Below are 24,083 nucleotides of genomic sequence, written 5' to 3'. Positions count from 1 at the left end.
GGGCTTGTTGCTGAAGTCTAATATAATGACTACTTTCTGAAGAAATAATGAAGTCATGTAACTAGTTACAGCTGATCAGAAGCAAGTTTGAGCTCATAGGTACTCCAGGACATTTACTCAATAGGTCTAAACGTTGGTGTACCTAAATACCAGGGCTTTCCAAAGATCCACTTGAAACTCGTATATGTAATTATTATTATTATTATTTTTTAAAGCTGCTGTTAAGTTTGTACCCCTTCTTGTAGATGAATGTCTGTTCTGATTTTTCGCTCTGTATTCAGGTAATGCAGCACCCTACAGACGGAGGTCAGATTCTGGGTCTCCACAGCAACGTGAAAGATGCCCCAGTCCGAGCTGCTGAGATCAGTGTGTACTCTCTCTCCAGCCAGCCAATTGACCACGAGTATGGCAGCGTGCCAGCTGGGCCAAAAACAAAAGCGTCAGGTAGGAAGGACTGACCATTGCCCCCTCAAAACTGAATTGTTTCCTTTATTGATTAGGTTTCTGTTGCTTCTGACACACAGTAATCCGAATACTTACCAATTAAGAATAGCCCCCAACCCTCCTTCTTGGGGGAGTACAGCTCTGGAGACGCATACAAGTGTTATCTTTCAAGTGCTGAAAACAACGGTGGGTTTTCAGCAAATGCTGTACATTTTATTACAGTGGCAGTGACTTGCCTATAGATGCTGCATTATTGATCTAATCAACATTGTGTAAAAGCCTATGCTTTGCTCTGTTTTGTATGATGTAGCAATGTAAAGCAGCATTTGATTCAAAGGGTATTGACAGTTTATATAATAACTACAGCATACTGTGTAATAAAAAGGCTTGGCCTTAAAACATTAATGAGTTCTATTTCAAAGAAAGTGCAAAAGCAAAGACAGAGGCATGAATAAAACAACTGCAATGGTAGAACGCTAGTAAGGACCTACCTTCAGGAAGGAACAGTTACATTATTCTCAATATTTTAATTTTTCTCACTAATAGTTATGGTATGTGCAAGGGGGAAACATATAGCATAGATAAACCATATACATAATATGAAAATAAATGACATATTTAAATGTTCTATGAAAGAGATGGTGTTGCTGCTATTGCTCTGTGTCATTGTCTCTAAATACATTTTGCATACCACTCTGTAAATAGCTGGGGGAAGAGTTTTATCCAGGTCGAAGAGTAATCTTTGCCACCAGTGAAACTAATGCCATAATGTTGTTTGGGCAAGCCCAATTTTATCACTTGACATGTACGGAATTCTCAGTATGGTTTAAATTCCTTCAAGTAAGTTATTTCTGCTAGTTTTCTCGGATACAAATGTTTTATTCCTCTTGTACCATCAAAATCACAAGGAAATTGAGCCCCTCTTAAAATCAAACTCTCAACACTGCAGACCTCTACAGAGTTCTAGCCAGAATAACTCAACACTAAATGTCTGCTAGTGATCGCTAGGAAAAACAACACTGCAGCTGAGGTTCCAGTCCCAGGTCAGCCCTGAGTATGATCTGTGACAGTTGTGGGCAGCCTGTAAAAATGAACCAAATTCAATTCCTGAATCTCTTTCTGTTTAGTAGAACATTAGTCTGTAGTCCCTCTAGCTTATACAATGATAATATCAGTTCATTCTCGGATCCTATTGGGCAGCATTCGTATACCATCTTGTCTTCCAGTACTTCCTTTTAATGCTGTGGGTTGGGGTTTTGGTTTTTATGTTTGCATTGCTTATCATCCACGATAGTAGGCTTATAAGCTCACAAGCTATCCACCTTATCAAGCTTTTTTTTTTTTTTTAAATAAATATTTGCTAACAATAAAACCAATTCCAATCTTAAATCCCTGTGGGTTGTAACCCAAGAGCACTAGCAGGTAGTATTAAACAAATAGCTTATTTTTGACATTTGTTATTGTAAAATTAATAACACTGTTTTCCAATTATATTCACCTCAACACACACACACACAGTTAATCTATTTCTGCATTTATGTATTTGTTTGCAGAAGTCTCTTGTACAGCATTTAGCTTAGTTGCAGTTTGACTGCTATAGCTAATTTCCTGCCAAGAAAAAAAATTCTGCGCATATGCCACCCTTTGGTCATTGAAATCTTGGCTCTTGGCCCCTACAGCCACATTTTCAGACCCAGTGTTTGCCTCGTTCCCACTGCTGCTTGACTTCAAAGGCAGCGATCCAAGACTGTCAGGATTTACCCATGCTTCCTGCATGCTGCAACCCCTTAAGCCACTTCAAATTCAATAATCTCTTGTCTGATATAATAGACAGGGTGGTTGTAAAGTCTGTAGACCACTTTGTAAACCCTCTGTGTCTGATAATGCACACTGGTCTCTTTTAAAACCACTGTAATTAATGCATAGCATCCTAAATCTCTGCAGAATTTGATGTCGGAGAGGTTTGCAGATTGATGGCTGTTTATTGTTTGTTGCTAGAGTCTGTACTAGCAAGTAGGTTAAATGATAAGTAACATTGTTTGAATATATGGATTTTCACAAGGCTGTTGTGTAATTTTATTTTTTTATCTTTTAAAGATCGATCCCCTGACATTGATAACTACTCCGAGGAAGAAGACGACAGCTTTTCTTCTGAACAGGAGGCCAGTGATGATGCTGTGCACGGCCAGGTCAGGATCAGATCCAGCTCACTGTGGTTTGAATGCTGCTTTGTTTTCAGTGTTTTTAGCTACTCTGTTTTTAGCTCATGATTAGAGCTTGTGATGAAGTATTTTTAAACCAAAATAAATGTTTGGGTTTTTTTTACCACATTTTTTGCGCTTTTGAATTTTATGTATTGTAAGTTCAACGTAATCTGAAATGCTTTAAGCACCAATATCAGTTTCTTCTCAGATCCTTTAAGGCAGTGTACCCATCATATGTCTTCTAACCTAATTGCTCCATTTGAAAACATTCTCAATCTCACATCTGTGGGTTTTCTGTTTTAGCCTTTTTATTTGCTTTGATAATCATCCACAATTCTAGGCTTTTAAGCTCACAAGATCTCCACCATATAACACATGTGCCTTAAGAGCCTTTGTGGTATTCTGCTATCATTAGCTTGCATACACTGAACTCTTGAAGCACCATCCTGGTATCTTTGATCATGTGACTATGCAACACAGCACCTCCCACTGAAGACAGCGTGATTTGAACAGCTGCTAAAGTTCAAGTTGTTTTTTTTATATGTGATAATGTTCATCATTTGTGATGCTGTAATATGCAAGGCACTCCATAAATTGTAAACTGTTATTGTTGTTGTTTTTCTAAATTACACTTTAAAGGAAAACGCTTTTAAAATTGTTCATTTAGTGTTCAGGTTTTGATCCGCATGTGGGCTTCTGAGATCTGGATCCTAGAGCAGAAGAAAAAAAAAGGGTAAAAGTTATCTGTTAATAAAAAAAAATGTAAATGTATTTCAGGATCTGTATTATGAAGACGATGAAGTCAGAAAATCTAAGAAATCCCGGAGAAAAATGATCAGAACGACGTCTATGACCCGGGTGAGTGTTATCAATACAGTGACACTGAACGATTAGTAATCCTCTTTGGATAATCCATAGTTACACTGCAGACAGAGGTGTGCACTAATCTGTCAGTGACTACGTTACCTGCTACCAGAACTGTGCAAATAACAAATCTTGTATCTTTGCATAACTAAGTTCTTAGTATAGCTAATGTTTTTTTTTTGGTGAGTTGACAGATCTATCTGATGGTGAACATCTTAACATTACACACCCGTCAAACAATTTGATGTAAAATGAAAACCAGACACTTAACACATTCTTTCTGATCATACTTCCTAAGTGTTGTGCCTACCACTGATACCTTTACAGTTTTTAGGTATGATTACACTTAGTGACATTTCTAAAGAAAAATGAATTTCCGAGTACATTTTAAAACGTATTTTTTACATTCAAACTAGGTAATCGTAGGGTATATTTCATCATAGAGTGAAAACGTTAATAATCTTCAGATTCTCAGCTGTTTAGAAAGGTAAACTTTCGGTGGATATTTGTCCTGATACACAAGCCGAAAGTCATGTTATATAGGTCAGACCTCAAACAGGTAACGTTCACCGGAGCAGAAGGATTAAATGATTGGTTTTTAAACTACATTTTGGTTTCCTATGTGGCCATTGAATAAAGAGAAATAATTTTGTTTTGTGGGTGTGGGGGCTGTTGGTCTCACAGTCAATCTCAGGTCCTACTGTAGACAAAAGACAATATAATAGTACTGTTGCATTAGAACATTCGGCCCCTCTTGCTGGTTTGGTTGTTCGTAGCTTATTGATCCCAGAATCTCATTAAGCAGGTTTTTTTCTATTGTACGTGCGAGACTTCTGCCGTCTAGAATTGTTAGGACCTTGCGTGACTCCCTAGGAGTATGCAGGAGTTTTTCTAGCAACAGAAGGTTGTGACAGAAGAAAAAAAGTACTTGTCCGACAGTAAAACTTGTTGTCCCTTACACAAATCTTGTTGTCCCAGGCGTCGAGCGATATGAATTGCACACCCCTGTAATCAATCAGTCAATTCATCTTTATTTTATATAGCACCTTTCACAGTGGACCACCATCAAAAAGCGCTTTACAAGATGCAGTAACAAGAAGAAAATCCATAATACTTTAAATACAGAGAAATGCATGATACATGATATACAGTAAAAAAAAAAAAAGCATAATAAATACAGTGGAAAGAGCATAATACATGATAGTAACATAATACATGAAATAGTAGCAGCAAATAATAGCAGATATCAGGCTTAAAGAGCATGGAAAGCAAGAGAGAACAGGTGGGTCTTCAGAGTTGATTTAAAGCGAGCGATACTGTTGATAGATACTGTCAGCCGTCATCAGTATTTATCGTGTTAGCCTGATAGCAAGAATTGGGTTTATGTTTTGTTTTTTTGTTTTTAATTCAGCAGTGGAACTCTTTCTTTCTGTTTCCAATTGTCACTGAAGAAGTATAACTTTTATAATGATTAATTACCATCATCAGTAAGTAACTTCAATATATGCTAAAGAAACTTGAATCGAGCAGAAGCGTGTTTTGAGACCTCATTTAATCTATACATTTGTTTACTGCAGTAAAGGTTTAACTAGATTTTAGGATTTGTTAGCGATTTATTTACAACAACAAAAAAGCAATCTGTTCCAACTTAATGTTTTTACATTCTGATTCTTTTTTATATATATATATTTTTTTTCTTCTCAGCAACCGAACTTCAAGCAGAAGTTTGTAGCCCTACTGAAGAGGTTCAAAGTTACAGATGAGGTAAGCGTATGCTTTAATTAAATGTGACTCTAGAGAGCCTTTTAGGTGTGTGTAATGCTTGTTTAATATATATAGCGATGCTTCTGTAAATCTGGGAAGTGCCCTGCTGTGTTTGTATCGTTTTTTATACAAGTTCAATGAGATGTCAGATACGTCATCTATTTAAAGGCTATTTATTGAAGCTTTGAAAAAAGGTTGTAAAGAGCGTCAGAGTTTTATTGAATGTGGCTTTTTCAGGGTTGACAAGGTAAAAAAAACAGAACTGGGTACATGGTGAAGTCAGTACATCTAGTATTAGGGTTACACAACAGCAGTGTCTACAAGAAACACACTACCTTCGCTGTATCCTGTATTTTCATATCGCTGCAATATTTTTATTTTTACATATTCCCAATAGTTTACATTTTTTTTTTATTCATACATCATAGGTAAGTTAACTAGGACATTACTTTTTTCAACTTTTACCTAGGAACGTTTGCCAGGAAAAATCCAGTTCAAGCTCCCTCCTGCAACAATGCTGGTGTTGTGATTGAAAGTCGTGACATATTGTGGAGAAAGAAAAACAGAATCGTTGCAGGAGGGATTGTGATCGCCATACACTGCGATTCTTAGAAGATTTTTTTTTTCTTCTGGCAAACTCCCTGAATAATTGTTGAGAAATTATTATTTACCTGTTGATTTATGATCCCTGAGGTGTGATTGAAAATTTCAGGAGTCAGCAATATGTTTAAAAATCTAACGGACAACAAAGGACACAGTAATGTAATGCTTTCCATGTAAACTTTGCAGGGTGTTCTATAACACATGAATGCTTCCCCATTCTATAAATGCAGTGTAACTCATTGTTTACAATATTGAGAGGTCATTTATAAGGATAATTTACATGTTTTCAGGGTCTTGGCGGAGCTAAAGTAAATCAGCCAAAAGCACCATTTCACTTTTAATTTGTTGTTCCCGGCACTCTTAGGTGAAATGTCAATAAAAAAGTCAATACCTGTTAAATGATTTTATTTCTGTTTTAAAATTGAACATTTGCCTGCAAAAATATATTTTTTTATAGAATATAAATATAAAAATGGTCTAGCATGCGTGGGATTTGAAACTATAACCTTCAGTTTGCAAGCATGTTGTGTTACTGTCAATGCTACACGATTAGTTGAGAAAACAAGCAGTATTTTGAAAGATGAAGTCAGCCAGCTGAGAATTCTCGGGACTTTATTTTTTACATTTTAGAGATTTGTTTTGGAGTCATCTCATCATTCTGAGATTCTGATCTTGATCTCTGAAAAATGTTGGTTTCCTGTCAGTGTAACGCTCATTGTGGTCCCTGTTGGCGCAAGGACGTATGGTTCCTCCTCTTGATACTGGTTGATGAGAGTAACGCTACTTGTGGTCCCCAATGGACTAAAAGAAATGTTAATTTCTGAGAATTAGCTAAAGGATAGCCTATATATTTGGTTAAAGTAAAACAGAACTAAATAAAAAATGCATTAATAAATATTAAAATAAATTAATGCAGTACATAGACATTTCTTTCTTTCTGTATATATCTTGATATTTATTTATTTAATTTTCACTATCAGATATAAATGCTGCCATTTAATACTGTATGAAACAAAAATAAATACTCAACAGTTCCTGTTCATTTGTATATCAGTGAAGATTTTTGTACATAGAGGTTGTCATGCTTTCATGTATTTTTACTTTCAAATTAAAAAAATATATTGTAATGACCTGGACAATTGCTTTGTTGCAGGACTTGTTGTCTGTTCAGTTTGTCTTGTCTGTCTTTTATGTTGCGTGTATTGTAAGGGGAATGGGTGACGTCGTTACTTAGCATGGGAAGGGGGAGTGAGTGTTGCTGTTTTCCGGGGTTGCAGAGCGTGGATGTGATTGGTTGATGATGAGTTGGACAGCGGTGGGAAACGAGGCGTAATGTGTGTGTTATTATCCATTAAGTGAAAAAATAAGTCATATCTGAAACAAAAACACATTGGAAATGTGAAAAAACTAGTGTTTTTCAGGCACAATAAAAGCGGATCGAATCTGAATAAAAAACACAAGCCAAGTTAGTAGAAACAACTGGGGCAACGTTGATCCCCACCACTTTTACAGTTGTGCCTATTTGCTTGGTGCTGGCCAAGGTTGCCCCAACTGTTTCTTCTAACTTATCTTGTGTTTGTGATACAAGATAGAAGAAACAATTGGGGCAACCTTGGCCCCCATCGGTTTTACAGTTATGCCTGTTTACTTTGTGCTGGGCAAGGTTGCCCCAAAGGTTTCTTGAAACTTGGCTTGTGTTTTTGATATCTCCACTTTAAATGACTGTGCACTTTTGATAACTTGGCATTTTTTCACATTTCCAATGTGTTTTTGTTTCAGATAATAAAGACACAGCACATGCAAGAAATTATTTCAGTCGGTGTAAGTTTACAAAGTTCATGTGAAAAGTAAGTCTTGCATCAGTTCTGTTGCCTGCTTTCCCAGCGCTATCTAATCTAATTAGGCCAAGTCCATTGGGCAACTAGCATAGGTTTGTCAGGCCCTTTATTGGCTCCATTAGAAATAAAGCTTTGTGCTGTAATTGCATTACCCTACTGTCAAGCAGGATGGGTGGAAATAAAAACGAGTTATCTGAGGTCAGTCGGTGAAATGTAAAGGTTACCGGGGGGCTGTGCAGCTGCAGCAATATGACTGAAATATATAGCATCACTGAGCTGTGCAACTCGAGATTCCTTTAAGGAGTGTTGGAGTCTGTTATTTTAAAAATAAAACATACAAGTGAAAAATAAATATGTGAAATATAACCGGGGCATTATTGACCCTGTTACTTATCTTTTAATGAAGATGAAACAAATGAAGATTTGAACACGAACAATTAACATATTATTTCTCTCTGTTGTGTGTGTGTGTGTGGCGATTTTGCCTGCACTTTACTGTTTCTCTCTCTCTCTCTCTCTCGTGTGTGTGGCGAGTTTGCCTGCGCATATGGAGGAGCGCGACTTCTTGACTTTTAACTTTTTGGGAGAGATCACTAATAGAGTGGTTTTAACCGCTGTTAAAACCAACGATGGTTTCCTGCCTTCTCTGCACCGCTGCTGGAAACCCAGCAGTCGCTACATTGTTGTCAGAAGTGGAGGCGAGGCAGGTACCTTGACACGCACTTGGAAGCTGGCAGGGGAGAGTATAGATATGCAAAACTAGACTCGCCCAAATAATTGGCATAGGCAAAACTAGATTGGCCCCGCATCGATGTTGAAGCTTTGGACAAAACTAGACTCGCCCAAATTAATGGCATGGGCGAACCAGATTCGCCCAACATCAATTCTGAAACGTTGGACGAAACTAGACTTACCCGGGCTAGCCCCGATTTCAAGTTCTGGGCCAGTCTAGATTTGCCCGATTGGACGCAGGCGAGTGCCAAAAAAAAAGTGGTAACTTCGGGATTCGCCCAGAAGCCCTTGCCGAAACTAGACTCGCCAGACCACCGGGTTTCGCCCTTAATAAATAAATAAATATTTATTTATTTATTTATTTATTTATTTATTTATTTATTTATTTGGTTCAGGTTATCAGGAATGGGTGAAGCTAAGGATGATAAAGCAATAAAAACAGTAAATGTAATGGCTTAGGAAATAACTAATTATTAAGCCTGCCAAGCACTGTATAGAACATACATAAACTCAATAGCACCTTCATTCCTGATTGTAACATTTGACTAGGAAAAGTCTTAACTGATCCTTGTGGATATGTCTTTCTAGATTACAGTTATAGCAGTGGGGGTGTGAGGGATTTGTATTTTTATAAGCTGTGCCGGTACAGTCGTCCATTCGAGAAGCTGTATTTTTCAATTGAGAATGTCTAGCGCCATGTTTAAGTATTATTTTCTCTTTCCAAGTCTATGCCGAAATAAACATTATTCTGTATTTTATTAATTTGCTTTCTTCTTATGTATTTTAATACATTCTACATTGCTTACTTAATAAGGAGCATTGTTGAGTTCAATTACACAATTCCAATTGTGTGAGATTATACTACTTTGTGTTCAGTTTACAAAAAGATTATTTTTTGAAAGGGGAAGGGTTGGTGGTGTTGGTCTGTCTTTGTTTCTGTTCACCATTCTTCCACTCATAACTTGCAGGTCTGGGGATGCACTTTGATGTCAGGGAGGTAATAAGACTGTTCTGGGAAGTCTCTGTTACACTGAAGGCTGCATAATGCTGGGCTGGGCAAACCGCCAGCACAAAGAAATTACAGCTTTTATAATCAATTGATTAAATCACTGTGACTTTATTTAAATTTATAGCTGGAATTAAAAGCACAGTTTTTACGGTTTCCACTTGGCAGAAAAGAACACAACCTTTACCGTTAGATAGAACCCTCTCTGCTCTAGAGTCCTACACTGTTCAATTAGACAATTGCAGAGATCTGAGCTATTCCACAGACAGCATCTCTGATTGTTGAGTAGTTGTATTTATTAAGGATTCTGCTTTCTTTGAACAAATGAAAATGAAATCGGAAGTATGGATTTTAATACGTCTACATCATAACAGAGCGATATCCATACAGCATTTTTACCTGTTCTGGGGTATAAAGGGATGCCTTATGATGAGGGATCACTATAGTAAACCAAGAAAAGGGTCAGTCATGTCAGTTACTTGGCCTCCTCCTTAAGAGCATAACCTTGAAGATGCACAAGGAATAAGATAACCCAAGATAACCACCTCATTATATTAGCCTCTTTATGTACACGTGATCTGAGTAAAATGCATGTATACAGTGGTTATATAGCCAGTAGGCCACTTTGCATTGCAGAACATTGTGGGAGTGGTGGTGGTTATGGTATTTAAAAAAAGGCTTGTTTTCTTTTAAACTTTCTGGGAGTTGGCAGTGCAAAACCCAATTTTACCATTTTATGATTCGTCAGTCACTGATGGCAGATATCCAAGTCAAGGCAGAGTTTGACTGACAAGCTAGACAAGAGCTGTAGGAGCTGAGACAGACAGCAAATTAGGAGCTATCTGTTACAAAGTCACACTGAAAACATGTCTGATATTATTCGTTTAATAAAGGATATTGAAAAAAATAATAGAACAATTAAAAAAATAAAACTGCTTCACCTGACTGCCAAGAAAGCTCATTATAAACAGGTGCTGTCAAAGATTCAGATGTAACCTGAATCTGTCTGCAAGTTTATTGCTAGAGGGTTTATTTTTATTTATTTATTTTTTCTGGTAGGTACAGATATAAAAATGTAAAAACATCTCAAACAATAAAAACATTTGCTATGAGAACATTTTATTAAAAGGGGTGAAAAGAAAGCTTGACACGAAAAACTTTAAAAGAAAAACAAATCTTTATTTTTAAAAAGCATTAAAATATTGCCATATACAGGTCTTAATGAAAAGTAGAAACAAATCTGTTGCCATTGTTATTATTATTATTATTATTATTTCTTAGCAGACACCCTTATCGAGGGCGACTTACAGTTGTTACAAAATATCACAGTACAAAGTATCACGTTATAGAATATCACATTACAGATGAGTTATAAAGTACAGAAAAGTCAGTAGAAAATAAGATCAAATTCAAATAAGAGCAAAATAAAGAATACAGTAAATAATTACATTTAAGAGCGAGTTCGGGATTATTATTATTTCCATTACATGAGAGTAGGTGTTAAAACTTCATGCTGATATTGGACTCGGCTCTCGCCAAGATAAGCATCAACTAAGACATAGCTTCTTTTGCTGTAAACTAATGTGATCCATCTGCGTTTACTTCCATCTGATGTAAATATCCTTCTGCCTGGTGTTGATGGCTGAAGTGTAATGCTGGCTCCAGGGATCAGCCTATTTTGCCTCCCTGGCGCATCAGCACACACAACGGCTGCAATGCTGGCTCCAGGGAGCAACCACAATTCGGCCTCCCTAGCGCATCAGCATGACAACCGTCTGGACTGAGCTGAGTAGGGTACTTCTCTGGGGTCGTCAAGTGGCCACCTTCCATCCTTGGTGTTTCGTCAACTAGCACACGACACCTTAAGAGGGCTCGACAGTGATTCTGGCTTCCCAGCACCACCCCCTCCTCCGTCTCCCACTCAGCTAAGCCCAGCTTACTTACCTTCCTTTACATCGACATTGCTTTCTTTCTACTGTGCTTGAGATCCCCAACCAGAATATTTTCATCTCAATCAGAGCCAGTTGCTGCTCCTCTCTGCTGCTTCAGATAAGTTCTTCATTGTGCGTCGCAAGTCTTGACCACTGAATCCGATGTCTCTTTGAAACTGGGTTGTGGAGTGTGCCACAAATCCTCGACAACCCACCTCCACTGGGTAAACCTGGACTCTCCATCCTCGCTGTTCCGCTTCAGCAGCTAGTTGAGCATACCGAAGTTTCTCCCTTTCATATGCCTCATCCACAGCATTCTCCCTTGGCACTGTTAACTCTACCAGGTGAACAAGGCGTGCTGATCCAGACCACAAGACAATATCAGGTCGGAGGTTAGTGGTGGCAATCACAGGTGGGAAAATAAGCTGTTGTCTGCCAGCATTTTCCAGTCTCTAACAGCTTCCAGTTGTCCTAGACGAGTTTTAGTTGTAATACCTTTTCTTGGTGGTTGCTCCCCTGGACGGAGGAATGTTGTTCTTCGTGTTTCATATATTGCTGGAATTGTTGGCAACCTGTTGGTCATGCTGCGCTTGTCTTCCAGTGCTACGCCAAACATCGCAGCACCTGGTCATGACGCCAAGTAAACTGTCCTTAGCACAAAGTACAACATGGATCCTCTCCTACCCATAGTTTAAGGTTCTGTGGTGATGGGAGAACATCATATGCTGACCTGATGAGAAAACTGATCCTGCTCTGTTCCATTGTCCATAGATCTCGCCAGCCGATCTTGTGTTGTTCCACACTCTCCCATCTCGTCCATTCTCCCTGCTTGGCCTGGGAAACTGCCTTTATGCACCTCATCCTCTCCTCCTGCTTTTGCACCTCGTTGACTATCAGCTTCCTCCGTTGAGCTGGGGCTGCCTTGTGCCATGTAGGAGGAGCTAAACTGAGACAAGGCCTCCTTTTCCATGCTGTACTTGCCCCATGATATCACTGATACGAAGGGCAGCCTTTGCATCTTCCACAGCTTCCTTTGCCACCCACTTTCTTCCAGTTTTCAACACAGGTGCTGTCTCCCGCACACATTTGTTGTGGCGCACTTAAACTCCACAGTTGAAGCTGAGACTGGCAGCTGCAGTATCCCTTTACTATACTGAGGCAGCTTGGAACACCTAAACATTTCCTGACGTATGAACTGATTAATGCTTCCGGCTTCTCTACTGTTGTCAAGGAAACCTCATACACAGTGAGTGGCCACAGATGTCTTGGAAGTAGACCAAACTGAAAGCACCAGAGTTTAAGTTTGCCCGGTAAAGCGCTGCTGTCTATGCTCTTCAACCCTTGCACTGCTTGTTGTCTCATTTCTCCCACTCTAACGGTGTCCTTTAGGTCCCCATCATACCATCTCCCAAGACTTTTCACAGGCTTCTCAGACAATGTTGGTATTATAAGAGCAGTTAAACTTATAGTAAAAATATTTGCTTATACAAGTAAAGTCCATTAAGAGCACCTAGTAAGTACAATAAATGGATTAGAACGATTTCAAATAAGAGCAATTACAAAAAACATTAATACAGATAAAATGAAATACAAGATGTAGGAAATAATTATAATTAAGAGCAGTAGTAGAATACAGCAAATGTTTTGGGAGGAATGTGCACCTCTGTGCAGGAATGGATGCCAATGCACCAGTAAAAATCACTGGACATGAAATAAATAAAATGGATTTAAAACAAGTTCTAAGTCATAATACATACGGTAGAAAGAGATTACAAAAAAAGCATTAGTATTACTTTCCTTCACAATGTTTCAAAGGCTATAATTTTCAGTTTAATTCAGAGGTGTAGATTTATAAATAATTTGTGTGAGATTGCTTGTTCCCCAGGAGAATCTGGCTGCCTTGAACATTACTGAAATAACATTCATCAGGCGTAAATGTTAGCCGAAGAGATGGGACAGATCAAAGATTAATCTGTATCCCTGTCTATGACTTCATCGGTCATATTAAAAAACTTAGCAATTCACTTTTCATTTACTGGCTGCCAAAAGGACAATTTTCAAACTGTCAAATGACTAGAGAAGCAAGGCAAAGATTAACGCATGCTTGATCTAAAAGCATATTTTTTTCTGGATGTAAGGTCAGCAATGTTAAATGATAAGACCTTGTATTTCTGTGATTTTTTTTTTTTTTTTTTGAGATTTTCTGTACATCTGCATTGTCTTTATTGACATGATCATGTTTGTTCTCTTTGTGTATTTAGATATATAATACAGTATGAATAAATCAATCTATTTTAAGTAGTAATGTGATCTTTCCGTAAGAGATCAGTTCTGTGTTCTTTAGGTTTTACAGGACAGGGCATACAGCAGCTTTGTCGTCACAGGTGATTTTCTCAGAATGAACTGCTGGTTCATTAAATCATCAATTAACATATGAGTATGGTGTTCATTAAGAACAAGCCTCTTGTTTTATTGCTTATTGATCTCTATAAATCTTTACACTGGCAAGTGTCTGGCAGTAAAATAGGCAATTATTTGTTTATTGGTTTTATTACATGACAGCCAAGTGTGCTCCGGATGCATTCCGCACCTGATTAGCTCGCTTTACACTGTGCTTCTAATTTATGGTTTTATTTGAGAAAAAAAAAAAAAACGGAGTCTCCTGTCTTTATTTAACCTGCTTCATGATGCAGATTATTAATATGATTAAACAAATTTGATCTAAACTATCAACAAAAAACCTGAAAACAGTTAATTGAACGATCTTGTTTAAGTTAATATATTTAACCACAGCCTGTTCCTCACCCAGGCTCCTTGGGTAGGAATGCTGGAGGCACCAGTCCTTCATCCACTCTTATCTGCTGTCTGTTTGGTTTTATTTATTATATCTGAAGCATGGTAATTTTGCTGTTCTGTTTTTAGATTCAGAGCCCCATGAAGGTGAGCTTTGTTAAAACTGCTGTGTTTTGGTATGTGGTTCTTAAGTGGGTTATTAATTACCAATAGTTTTGATATATTAATCAGGTTGCTTCTTATTGCCGAATGACTGGATTCCCCATGCATGATGTCCTAGCATGAAGTCACAGAGAATGTGCCTAGCTGAAATGTAGAATGTTAAACTGACATGCAGAAATTGGTAAAACCTTTGATTCAGGACAGCTGTTGAATGAGTGTGTTGTTGCTGCTGCTGCAGGTTCTGGATTCTGACCCGGTGGATCAGACCCAGGAGGTGGAGGAGGATCTGGATCTGCTTTATGACAGTCTGGAGGTCTACAACCCCAGCGACAGCGGGCCAGAAATGGAGGACACCGAGAGCGTCCTGAGCACACCGAAGCCGAAACTCAAGTAAGGAAAAACTAGTTTCAGTCAATAGATCGCAGAGTAAATACAGTAGATAACATTTCGTTTAAGGCTGTAAACATTTTGCCACGGAGGCAAAATAAGCTGATCCCAGGAGCCAGCATTACACTTCAGCCATTAACACCAGACAGAAGGATATCTACATCATCATATGGAAGGAAACGTAAATGGATGGAGACACATATGGATCACATTAGTTTACTGTAAAGCTACGTCTTAGTTGGTGCTTATCTTGGCAAGAGCCGAGTTCAAATCAGCATGAAGTTTTAACATCTACTCTCATGTAATGGAAATCATAAACATGTAAATATAAAATGAAAATGCACTTAAATGAACTTTTAATAAAAAAAAAAACACTTTTTGTAACTGAATACTGTATTGACATATGAAATACAAACACTGCTATAAATAGTAAGTCAAGTGTACTTTTTTATTAGATAATAGTTTCAACGGTCGATAATTCTTTATACAAAGGCGTATAACTTGATAAATAGATTTACATGAATGCATCTATTTATCTCACCTACCAGTAAATATAACATGTACTTTTTTTTACAGGCCATTTTTTGAAGGAATGTCGCACTCCAGTTCACAGACAGAGATTGGGAGCCTGCAAAGCCAGAAGAGCCAGAACAGAGACCCTGCCATTCCTGTGAGTGTGGCGCTCAGGGTTCCCAACCCCCTTTGTTACATAAGAATACAGTTTGATTTTACAATGTATTGTTTGCTCGTTTTGCTGTCACACATATCCTGAACTGAACAGATAAGCTACAGCTGGATTTTGGAACATTTAATAGCACTGGGGAATAGCCCTGGGTTGATTCAAGCACCTACCCATGGTTAGTCTGAAATTACCTCTTAGAATAAGTTATTCATGAAATCCAGTGCTGTCAAAATACCCCAATAACATCTAGCAGTGTTTTTTTTTCCCAGCGGGTTGGTCTAAGCTGATCAAATCACCCCCTAAATCGTCATTAAGTGATTTTCAAGATTGTAAAAATCCCTGTTAGCTTAGAGGGAATCTGCAGTACCATAGGATGATGACCACTCTCCTTTTGATTGTCTGATACGATCCATAAGGTTTATAATGCAATTCTCCGTCTTGTCTCTAATAGCGTTTCCTATTCAGTTGAAAGTCTGCTTGATGATTGTTTTTCCCTCTCACTAATATTAAGGATTTTCCATTCCTTTCACTTTCATAAATTTTTCACTTTTCATAAATTCAGCACTATCAGTTCAAGGATATTCAGCATCAGGTCCCATCGGTTACTGATTGATTGATGGATGGATGGATTGATTGAAACAGTGGCTGTGTCATATATTAAAGGTCATTTCCTGTCTGTAGCTGAGACTACTGATCCTGGGCTAAGACACTGTGGTTGGCTATTTGGGGCCTGTCCTACAGTATTTGCACAAACATTCAAAGCAACTAATACAAATAAAAAAAGGAATTAAATATTATATTTGACTTCTGTTCCATTCAAGCGAGAATTGTAATAGATGGGAATGGTGTCAGCCACCCCCCACTCTAAATCTTTTGTTCTCTTGTTTGCTCTCTATGATGTGTTTGAGTTTGGGACATGCAGCTTCCTGTTAGAGGGAATGTACCCCCCCTAGTTAACTCAACACAATTAAGGGAGAATTAGGGGCAGCTGTTTAAGTACTTTGGTTAATAACCAGGCCTGATCTGGGCCGGCCCTGCCCAATATAAATCTGACTAACTTTGGCCCTTACCAACAGAGTGAAGTTGTCAGCACACAGGTTCTAGAGGCACATCATGCCACAAACAAAAGAAATTCCTGAAGACCTCCAGAAAAAAAGTTGTTGATGCCTATCAGTCTGGAAAGGGTTACAAAGCCATTTCTAAGGCTCTGGGGCTCCACCGAACCACAGTCAGAGCCATATTGTCCAAATGGAGAAAGTTTGGGACAGTAGTGAATCTTCCCAGGAGTGGCCGTCCTATCAAAATCTCTCCAAGAGCAAGGTGTAAAATCGTCCAGGAAGTCACAAAGAACCCTAGAACAGGCCTCTCTCGCCTCGGCTAAGGTCAGTGTTCATGACTCCACCATCAGAAAGACACTGGGCAAAAATGGGATTCATGGCAGAGTAGCAAGGCGGAAACCATTGCTCACTAAGAACATCATGAATGCTCGTCTCAAGTTTGCCAAAAAGTACCTGGATGATCCTCAAGAGTTCTGAAACAATGTTCTATGGACAGATGAGTCAAAAGTGGAACTTTTTGGTCGACATTCCATAGTAAGAACCTCATACCAACGGTCAAGCATGGTGGTGGTAGTGTCATGGTTTGGGGATGCTTTGCTGCATCAGGACCTGGACGCCTTGCCATCATTGAAGAAACCATGAATTCTGCTCTGTATCAGATAATTCTACAGGAGAATGTCAGGCCATCCATCCGTGAGCTGAAGCTGAAGCGCAGCTGGGTCATGCAGCAAGACAATGATCGGAAACACACAAGCAAGTCTACATCAGAATGGTTGAAGAACAAGAAATTTAAAGTTTTGGAATGGCCTAGTCAAAGTCCAGACCTAAACGCCATTGAGATGTTGAGGCAGGACCTGAAACAAGCATTTCATGCTTGAAAACCCACAAATGTCACTGAGTTGAAGCAGTTCTGCATGGACGAGTGGGCCAAAATTCCTCCACGGCGCTGTGAGAAGCTAATCAATAACTACAGATAGATATATAGATAGATAGAGTGCACTCCGTTTATCCCGTTTATCTGTCCCGGGTGATTTGATTCTCATAAGAGGTTCATTCTTAAAAGTGGACCGATATGATTACTGTGGTGAAGTGCCGCAGAATCAGTACGTTAGTGGGTTGACCACTAGATGTCATGAGTTCCCACATGTATGCACAGGGACCACACAAAGTATTGATTAGTTAGTGGTCCAATTGAAATCTATGTTTAGTTTGTTTGTTTGTTTGTTTTATTATTATTATTATTATTTGCGGTTGTTTCCCCACTGCACTGTAAGAAAAATAAAACCAACACTGGTTTTAAACTGTAACTCAAGACTCCAGCCTGATCATTTACACTGCCCTCGGCCACGTCACATTACAATTAGCAAAAACACCTTGCGCTTCAGCAGTTTAAATACAGCTTACTTATTTTCTGTTGCGATGCAAATCTCAGTTTTTCATTAAGCGGAGATGCTTCATTGGCTGTACATGTCATTGCACTTGATCAAGTACCATATTACATGTAGTCAGTTTGCTCCGATATAAGCGGATTGCTTGATTCTTGCAAGCAGATTATTTTACATTGGTTAGTATAGGAATTTGTCCCAGTGGTTTTGATCACTATATGCGGTTGATTGTTTTATCAGTGATTCTTATAAACGGAATGCACTGTGTGTGTGTGTGTGTGTGTGTGTGTGTGTGTGTGTAATATATATATAGTGCCTTGCAAAAGTATTCAGACCCCTGACCAATTCTGTCATATTACTGAATATTATTAAATTGCCCTAACGAGGACACAATTACCTTACCATTGGCCTCCACCTGTGAACCATTAAAGTTGCTGTCACATTTTCTGGATAAAAACCCCACTGTTGAAGGATCATTGGTCAGGCTGTGACTCTGAAGGAAAATGAAGACCAAAGAGCATTCTACAGAAGTTGGAGATAAAGTAATACAAATGCATAGATTAGGGAAAGGGTACAAAATAATAAGTGTTTGGATATCCCAGTGAGCACAGTTGGATCAATAATCAGGAAGTGGAAGCTGCATCACACCACCCAGGCACTGCCAAGAAAAGGCTGTCCCTCAAAACTCAGCGTTCAAAAAAGAAGGAGACTTGTGAGAGAAGCCACAGAGAGGCCAACAATCACTTTGAAGGAGCTACAGAGTTCAGTGACTGGGAGTGGAGTAATGGTGCACCAGTCAACCATATCAAGAGCTCTGCATAACACTGGCCTGTATGGGAGGGTGGCAAGAAAGAAGCTGTAACTCAAAAAGTACCATCTGAAAGCACGTCTGGAGTTTGCCAGAAAGCATGAGAGTGACCGAGCTGCGATGTGGGAAAAGGTTTTGTGGTCAGATGAGCCCAAGATAGAGCTTTTTGGCCAAAACTCAAAGCGCTATGTGTGGCGCAAACCTAACACTGCCCATTCCTCAAGACACACCATCCCTACAGTGAAGTATGGTGGTGGCAGCATCATGCTGTGGGGATGCTTCTCATCAGCAGGGACTGGGCATCTTGTTAAAATTGAAGGAAGAATGGATGGAGCAAAATACAGGGAAATACTGCAAGAGAACCTGCTTCAGTCTGCTAAAAAACTGAAGCTTGGGAGGAAATTCACCTTTCAGCAGGACAATGATCCCAAGCACAAGGCCAAAGCAACATTGGAGTGGCTCAAGAACAAAAAGGTTAATGTCCTACAGTGGCCCAGTCAAAGTCCTGATCTCAATCCCATTAAGAATCTGTGGCGCTATTTGAAAATTGCGGTCCACAAACGTCGTCCAACCAACCTGAACAACCTGGAGCAAATCTGCTAAGAAGAATGGGCCAAAATCACTCCGACACTGTGTACAAAGCTGGTACATACTTACCCCAAAAGACTTAAAGCTGTTATTGCAGCGAAAGGTGGCTCTACCAAATATTAAAGTGTGGGGGTTGAATACTTATGCAAGCAAGATATTTCAGTTTTTTATCTTACTTAAAAATATTTCCCAACATAAAACCAATGTCACCTTACAATAATTGATTTTGAGTTTCAGTGTTTTAAAATAAAATATCAAACAGAACGAAATTTCAATGTACCATTTGTAATTCAGCAATATGAGAGAATTGGTCAGAGGTCTGAATACTTTTGCAAGGCACTGTGTATGTGTGTGTGTGTGTGTATATATATATATATATATATATATATATATATATATATATATATATATATATATATATATATATATATAAAAATACATGGATGAAGGCTATACTTGCATCCTGAGCCATTCGAAAAAAAAGGCATAATACCACAGTAGTGATGTCAAAAAGTGATTATTCCTCTAGAGGAAAATATACTTGAACTTTGACCCATTCGACTCCTCGAGGCCATCACTTTCATTTCAAACACAAAATGGCTCGTTTTCAATCACTCGACAACACATACACATTAGTGGAAGGCAAACCTGTAGACTAAAGAATGCTAATAGAATCACAAACTGGAGCCAAATGAAACCTGAAACGTGCATGTTCTGAGTTTTACTGGGTTGAAAGGTTTACACAGTGTGTCTGATTATTGTTAGATGTGATTTGATGTGGATTGTCCATTTTACCTGCAGACTGGTGAATTTCTCTCATGTGAGAAGAGCAAACCTGCCCCCTCCAGGTATCCGGAAGAGGTTATTGTGGAATCCACACCAGGGGTGAGCGATTCTCTACCTTGTATCTTTACATCTATTGGCATGCATCTAGCCAGTGTATACAAGTCATCGTGCCCATCTGTTTAACCTTCATTTCTTCAGTTATAGCTCCCCACTTCATTTTTCTCTCAGTCTCGCCTTCTCTGAGAAAAAATCTCTGTAATAGTTTTTACTAATTACGTGTTTCTCTATTTATGCGTTTTTGTGTGCACTACAGCCTGCTGCTTGTTACAACCTGCTGCGGCCTTGTGCCCAGTGTGAAGCCAGCAGCTCGAGTCGCTCCTTCCCAGGGATCCAGCAGCATAAGACTGTGACTCCGGCTGGAGCTTATTTTAATTATCGTTTTTGCTTTTTAGCACTATGAGATATTTTATATTATTTATATAATTGTTTAATTACTGTTTTTTGTTGAGAAAGTATTTTCTCTCTGTGTGTTTTCTGTTCTTTTACAGATTCTACGCACAGGTCTGTGCAACGTGGTGCTCAAGCACACGTGCAGCAAGAGCAGCTGCTGGACTCGATTTGTTGTTGCTTTAAGGAATTTCAGCCACAGTGTCTTGATGCCGTTTTGGTGACAACAGTTTAGCTTCACCATTGCAAAGGCTGTTAGTCCATTCTAACAAGCAGACTTCCCTCAGTCTCGTGTGTGGTACTGACTGAGTGGTTTTGCCAGTGGTTTTTACGGATGGGCATCCCTGTACGTTGCCACCCGCGGTGACTGCAAATCAGTGGACCCGTACCGACCCGGGAGCGAGGTTCGCGTACCGGCACCATCCCAGACCGTACCCGTACCAACCCAGTGCTAAAGTCACCGAATCAGTACCGAACCGATTCTATACTGTCCGGGTACCGACCCAGTTCCGAACCGGTGCTATACTGTACCGTACTGTATCGAACCAGTGCTAAGGTCACCCAACCGGTACCAACCCAGTTCAGACGAGGTACTGTACTGACCAGGTGCTAAAGTCACCCAACCGGTACCGACCCAGTTCAGACAAGGCCACTGTTTACAGTGTTTTAACTCAGAATGTCTTGATTCCTTTAGGAGGCTGAGGAGGAGGATTTAGGCACTGGGAATGCCAGCACCTGGGACACTAGCACAGATAAACTGACTTCTTCTGTCGGGAAGCTCAGTAAAACAGAGTCCCAGAACCTTGTGTCACCCAGGTAAATGAATCTGCTTCTGTTTCACAATTGTTTTTTTTGTCTAGTAAACAGAGGGAGGGATAACTGTCTGTGGTACAGGATGTTTTGTCTTTTTTATTTTATGTTTTCATAATATATAAAATATATTAAACATATATAAGCTTAAAAAAGTAAATGTTATAATATATGCAGGAGTTTGCATAGTAGCTAATTGCATTTGGGTTGCCATTCAAGCATAAATTGGTGATGTCTTATTGTGCCAGACATGATAACTGGCCCTTTTCAAGTTACACTAATGTTAACTTGACTCTTCCCAAACATTTCTTTCAGGAAACATTAATTTAGTTGTTTTGTTGTTTGCTTGTTTTACTGCAACATGCCCCATTTAAGCTGGTTTCTGACTACTCTTGTAAGGTTTAATTGTGTAGAGGAGTCGTCACTTTTTCTGAAAACAGCATAGGGTTAAAGCTATTTTAAAATTATTTTTGCTTTTACACTCATTAAGGTGTATGCCATGGCACATTACAAAGTTATATGGATGAGATTTTCTACAACTATGCATACGAATCTCATGGTCAGTGCTAAGGGATGTTAGCCATTTATTTTTTATTTTTTATTTTATTTAGCAAAGTAGAAATTAAGCAGCATAGACGCCCCCGAAGCACTTCAATGAAAGATCGTCAGAACTCGAAAGCACAGATTGACCGAACATACAGCATCGACAGCGAGAGTTCACCAGACTCTAGGCTCAACACACAGGTACATTCTTTTTGCGGGAAGGATCAAAGTGGGCTTCAGAGTGAGAGAGTCACATTTCCTGAATTAATAGATTGCTTTCTCTGGAGGTGGTCTTAGCATGTGCATGTTGCAATTTCATCTGGTTTTAATGGTCCAGGAAGACAGTAATTCCCAGTTTAATGAGCCATAGCAAAGTCATGTTGTTGTTTTTTGACAAAACAAAACAGTGAAGTGTCACAAATGTAAATTGCGCAGAAACCAAAAAATACAATAAAATCCCTTAGGTAAATGTACCTTCTTTTAATGCCTTTAGGTTAAGCTATATTTTGGTTACTAAGTTTCCTTCTGTTTTGAACACACTTGTGCATTTAAGGGTCTACTGTTTGTTGTATATTTTGTTTCTCTGAAATAAAATATAAAGAGGTTTTTCTAAAAATAAAAAAAAACAACTAACAGCTGCTTATGTAATTATAACAGCAAAAATGCAACCAATTCTGCCGTGGCAGGAAGAGAGACTAGGGACAGAAGGCATAAGATTAATGATGACAGTTATTTCAGCAATAAGAATTATCTTTTTTCTATCAAGGTAAACCTAATTGTGATTGCAATATTGTTTGAAAGGTCTAGATGTTTGGTCTTATTTTCAATTACCAATATACAGTACATGGTCAATAAAAAGGTACCCTGTTGACTTGTGTATTTTTATGTATTTCAGATTTGACAGTGAATACTGTTTTCATTAAACCTTTAGTAAAACGTTATATTGTTTAGGATTGAATTGCTGTATACTATTTATGTAATTAGGGGCCTTTTCACAAAGCAACTCGAGACTTACGGTAAATAGCAAGCTTTATTCTTTCTACTGTTTCACAAAACAATATTTCAAGACAGGTTCCAGTATGGTTTTGTAGAAATCAGCTCAGCAAGCCTAACTTATTGAGTTAAAAGATACATGTTTTCCTCTCTTTCAGTGTATTTTCTCCTACTGCATAAAATGAATACAGATTCAGCAGACTGCTGAATCTGTTTTGTGAAAGTGTCCCCAGGCTTGGTGTTGTAAAAGCATCCTGGGATGCTTGCTGACGAAGGATGTTGTTAAAATGTGATTGGTACGGTCTCTGCAGGTCCCGAGGAAATCTGTGTACGACCAGCTGAACCAAATCCTGATCTGCGACGAGCAGCTGCCGGAGAGCATCATCCTGATCAATACGACAGACTGGCAGGGCCAGGTGGGTTACTGGCAACAGTGTGTGCTGTGCAAGCCACACACAGGCCCACTGGGAGGGACAGTTGTGCATCAGCTAAACACACAGCACAGTTTATACAGTGCTGAATGTCAGCATCTGCTTGGTGGGAGACCAACCACAGTATACAATGCTGGCTCCTCATAGAAGAGATTGGCAAGGACAGATGGGGAGGTGCGTGGGTAATATAAAATATGCACCACTCGACAGACACACCACTGATCAGTTGAAGTGGGTGTGGTTCTGTATCTAGCCATAAGATACAGCAGCAGGTGCCAAACTCTTGTAATTTGATATTTGCGGACCTAAAAAAGCCTTCTGTCTTTACTGGAATCACACAGTAGGTGATAAAATAAAAGCATGAAATACAGCCACAATACGCTATGCAAAAAAAGTGTGAATTTGAATTGTACCCGTGAACTGAACAGCCATGTATTACAGTACAGTATGTGTTTATTTGAAAGAAGGGGAAAAGTTCCATTATTTGGTAGGAATATGTTGTGAGGACACAAATGTATCTAGATCTTTAGGTGTTTTGAGTCCTCTTCTGAGTGTGAAACATAGGTTTGCAATGAACTTAGTTTAAAAACATCCACTGAACAGTCTGATTTCTATTTAGGTCTTTGTTAAAAAAAAAAAACAGTACACATTGCCCGGTTTCCTGAATAATAGTGAAGGCATGTGAGTTTTGACAGCATTACAAAAATGTGTTGTTAGCACTTGGATGAATACATTTATTGTTTTTGAAGAATATGTTTATTGTTTTGTGTTGATTGTGGTTTGAAGACGAACCAACGGCTGGACGTCTAAATGCCACAATGTTT

At 38.9% G+C, this 24,083-nt stretch overlaps 1 protein-coding gene across 1 annotated transcript in view; it reads left to right on the top strand.

Moving 5' to 3' along the window:
- The window catches only part of LOC117402222 (phosphofurin acidic cluster sorting protein 1-like), a 116,728-nt gene that overhangs the window by 68,689 nt on the left and 23,956 nt on the right, over positions 1 to 24,083 (top strand). The window contains exons 5-14 of the mRNA XM_059023853.1: positions 282 to 444; positions 2,542 to 2,633; positions 3,426 to 3,506; positions 5,217 to 5,276; positions 14,580 to 14,731; positions 15,305 to 15,398; positions 20,051 to 20,134; positions 21,177 to 21,298; positions 21,904 to 22,036; positions 23,140 to 23,244. Of these exons, the coding sequence (XP_058879836.1) occupies positions 282 to 444; positions 2,542 to 2,633; positions 3,426 to 3,506; positions 5,217 to 5,276; positions 14,580 to 14,731; positions 15,305 to 15,398; positions 20,051 to 20,134; positions 21,177 to 21,298; positions 21,904 to 22,036; positions 23,140 to 23,244 (1,086 nt within the window). The remainder of the gene's footprint in view (positions 1 to 281; positions 445 to 2,541; positions 2,634 to 3,425; positions 3,507 to 5,216; positions 5,277 to 14,579; positions 14,732 to 15,304; positions 15,399 to 20,050; positions 20,135 to 21,176; positions 21,299 to 21,903; positions 22,037 to 23,139; positions 23,245 to 24,083) is intronic.

This window comes from Acipenser ruthenus, chromosome 5 (genome assembly GCF_902713425.1).
Source record: "Acipenser ruthenus chromosome 5, fAciRut3.2 maternal haplotype, whole genome shotgun sequence".
In the NCBI taxonomy this organism is placed as follows: Eukaryota; Metazoa; Chordata; class Actinopteri; order Acipenseriformes; family Acipenseridae; genus Acipenser; species Acipenser ruthenus.
The sequence above is the reverse complement of the archived record's forward strand: the minus strand, read 5'-3'. Positions and strand labels throughout refer to the sequence as shown.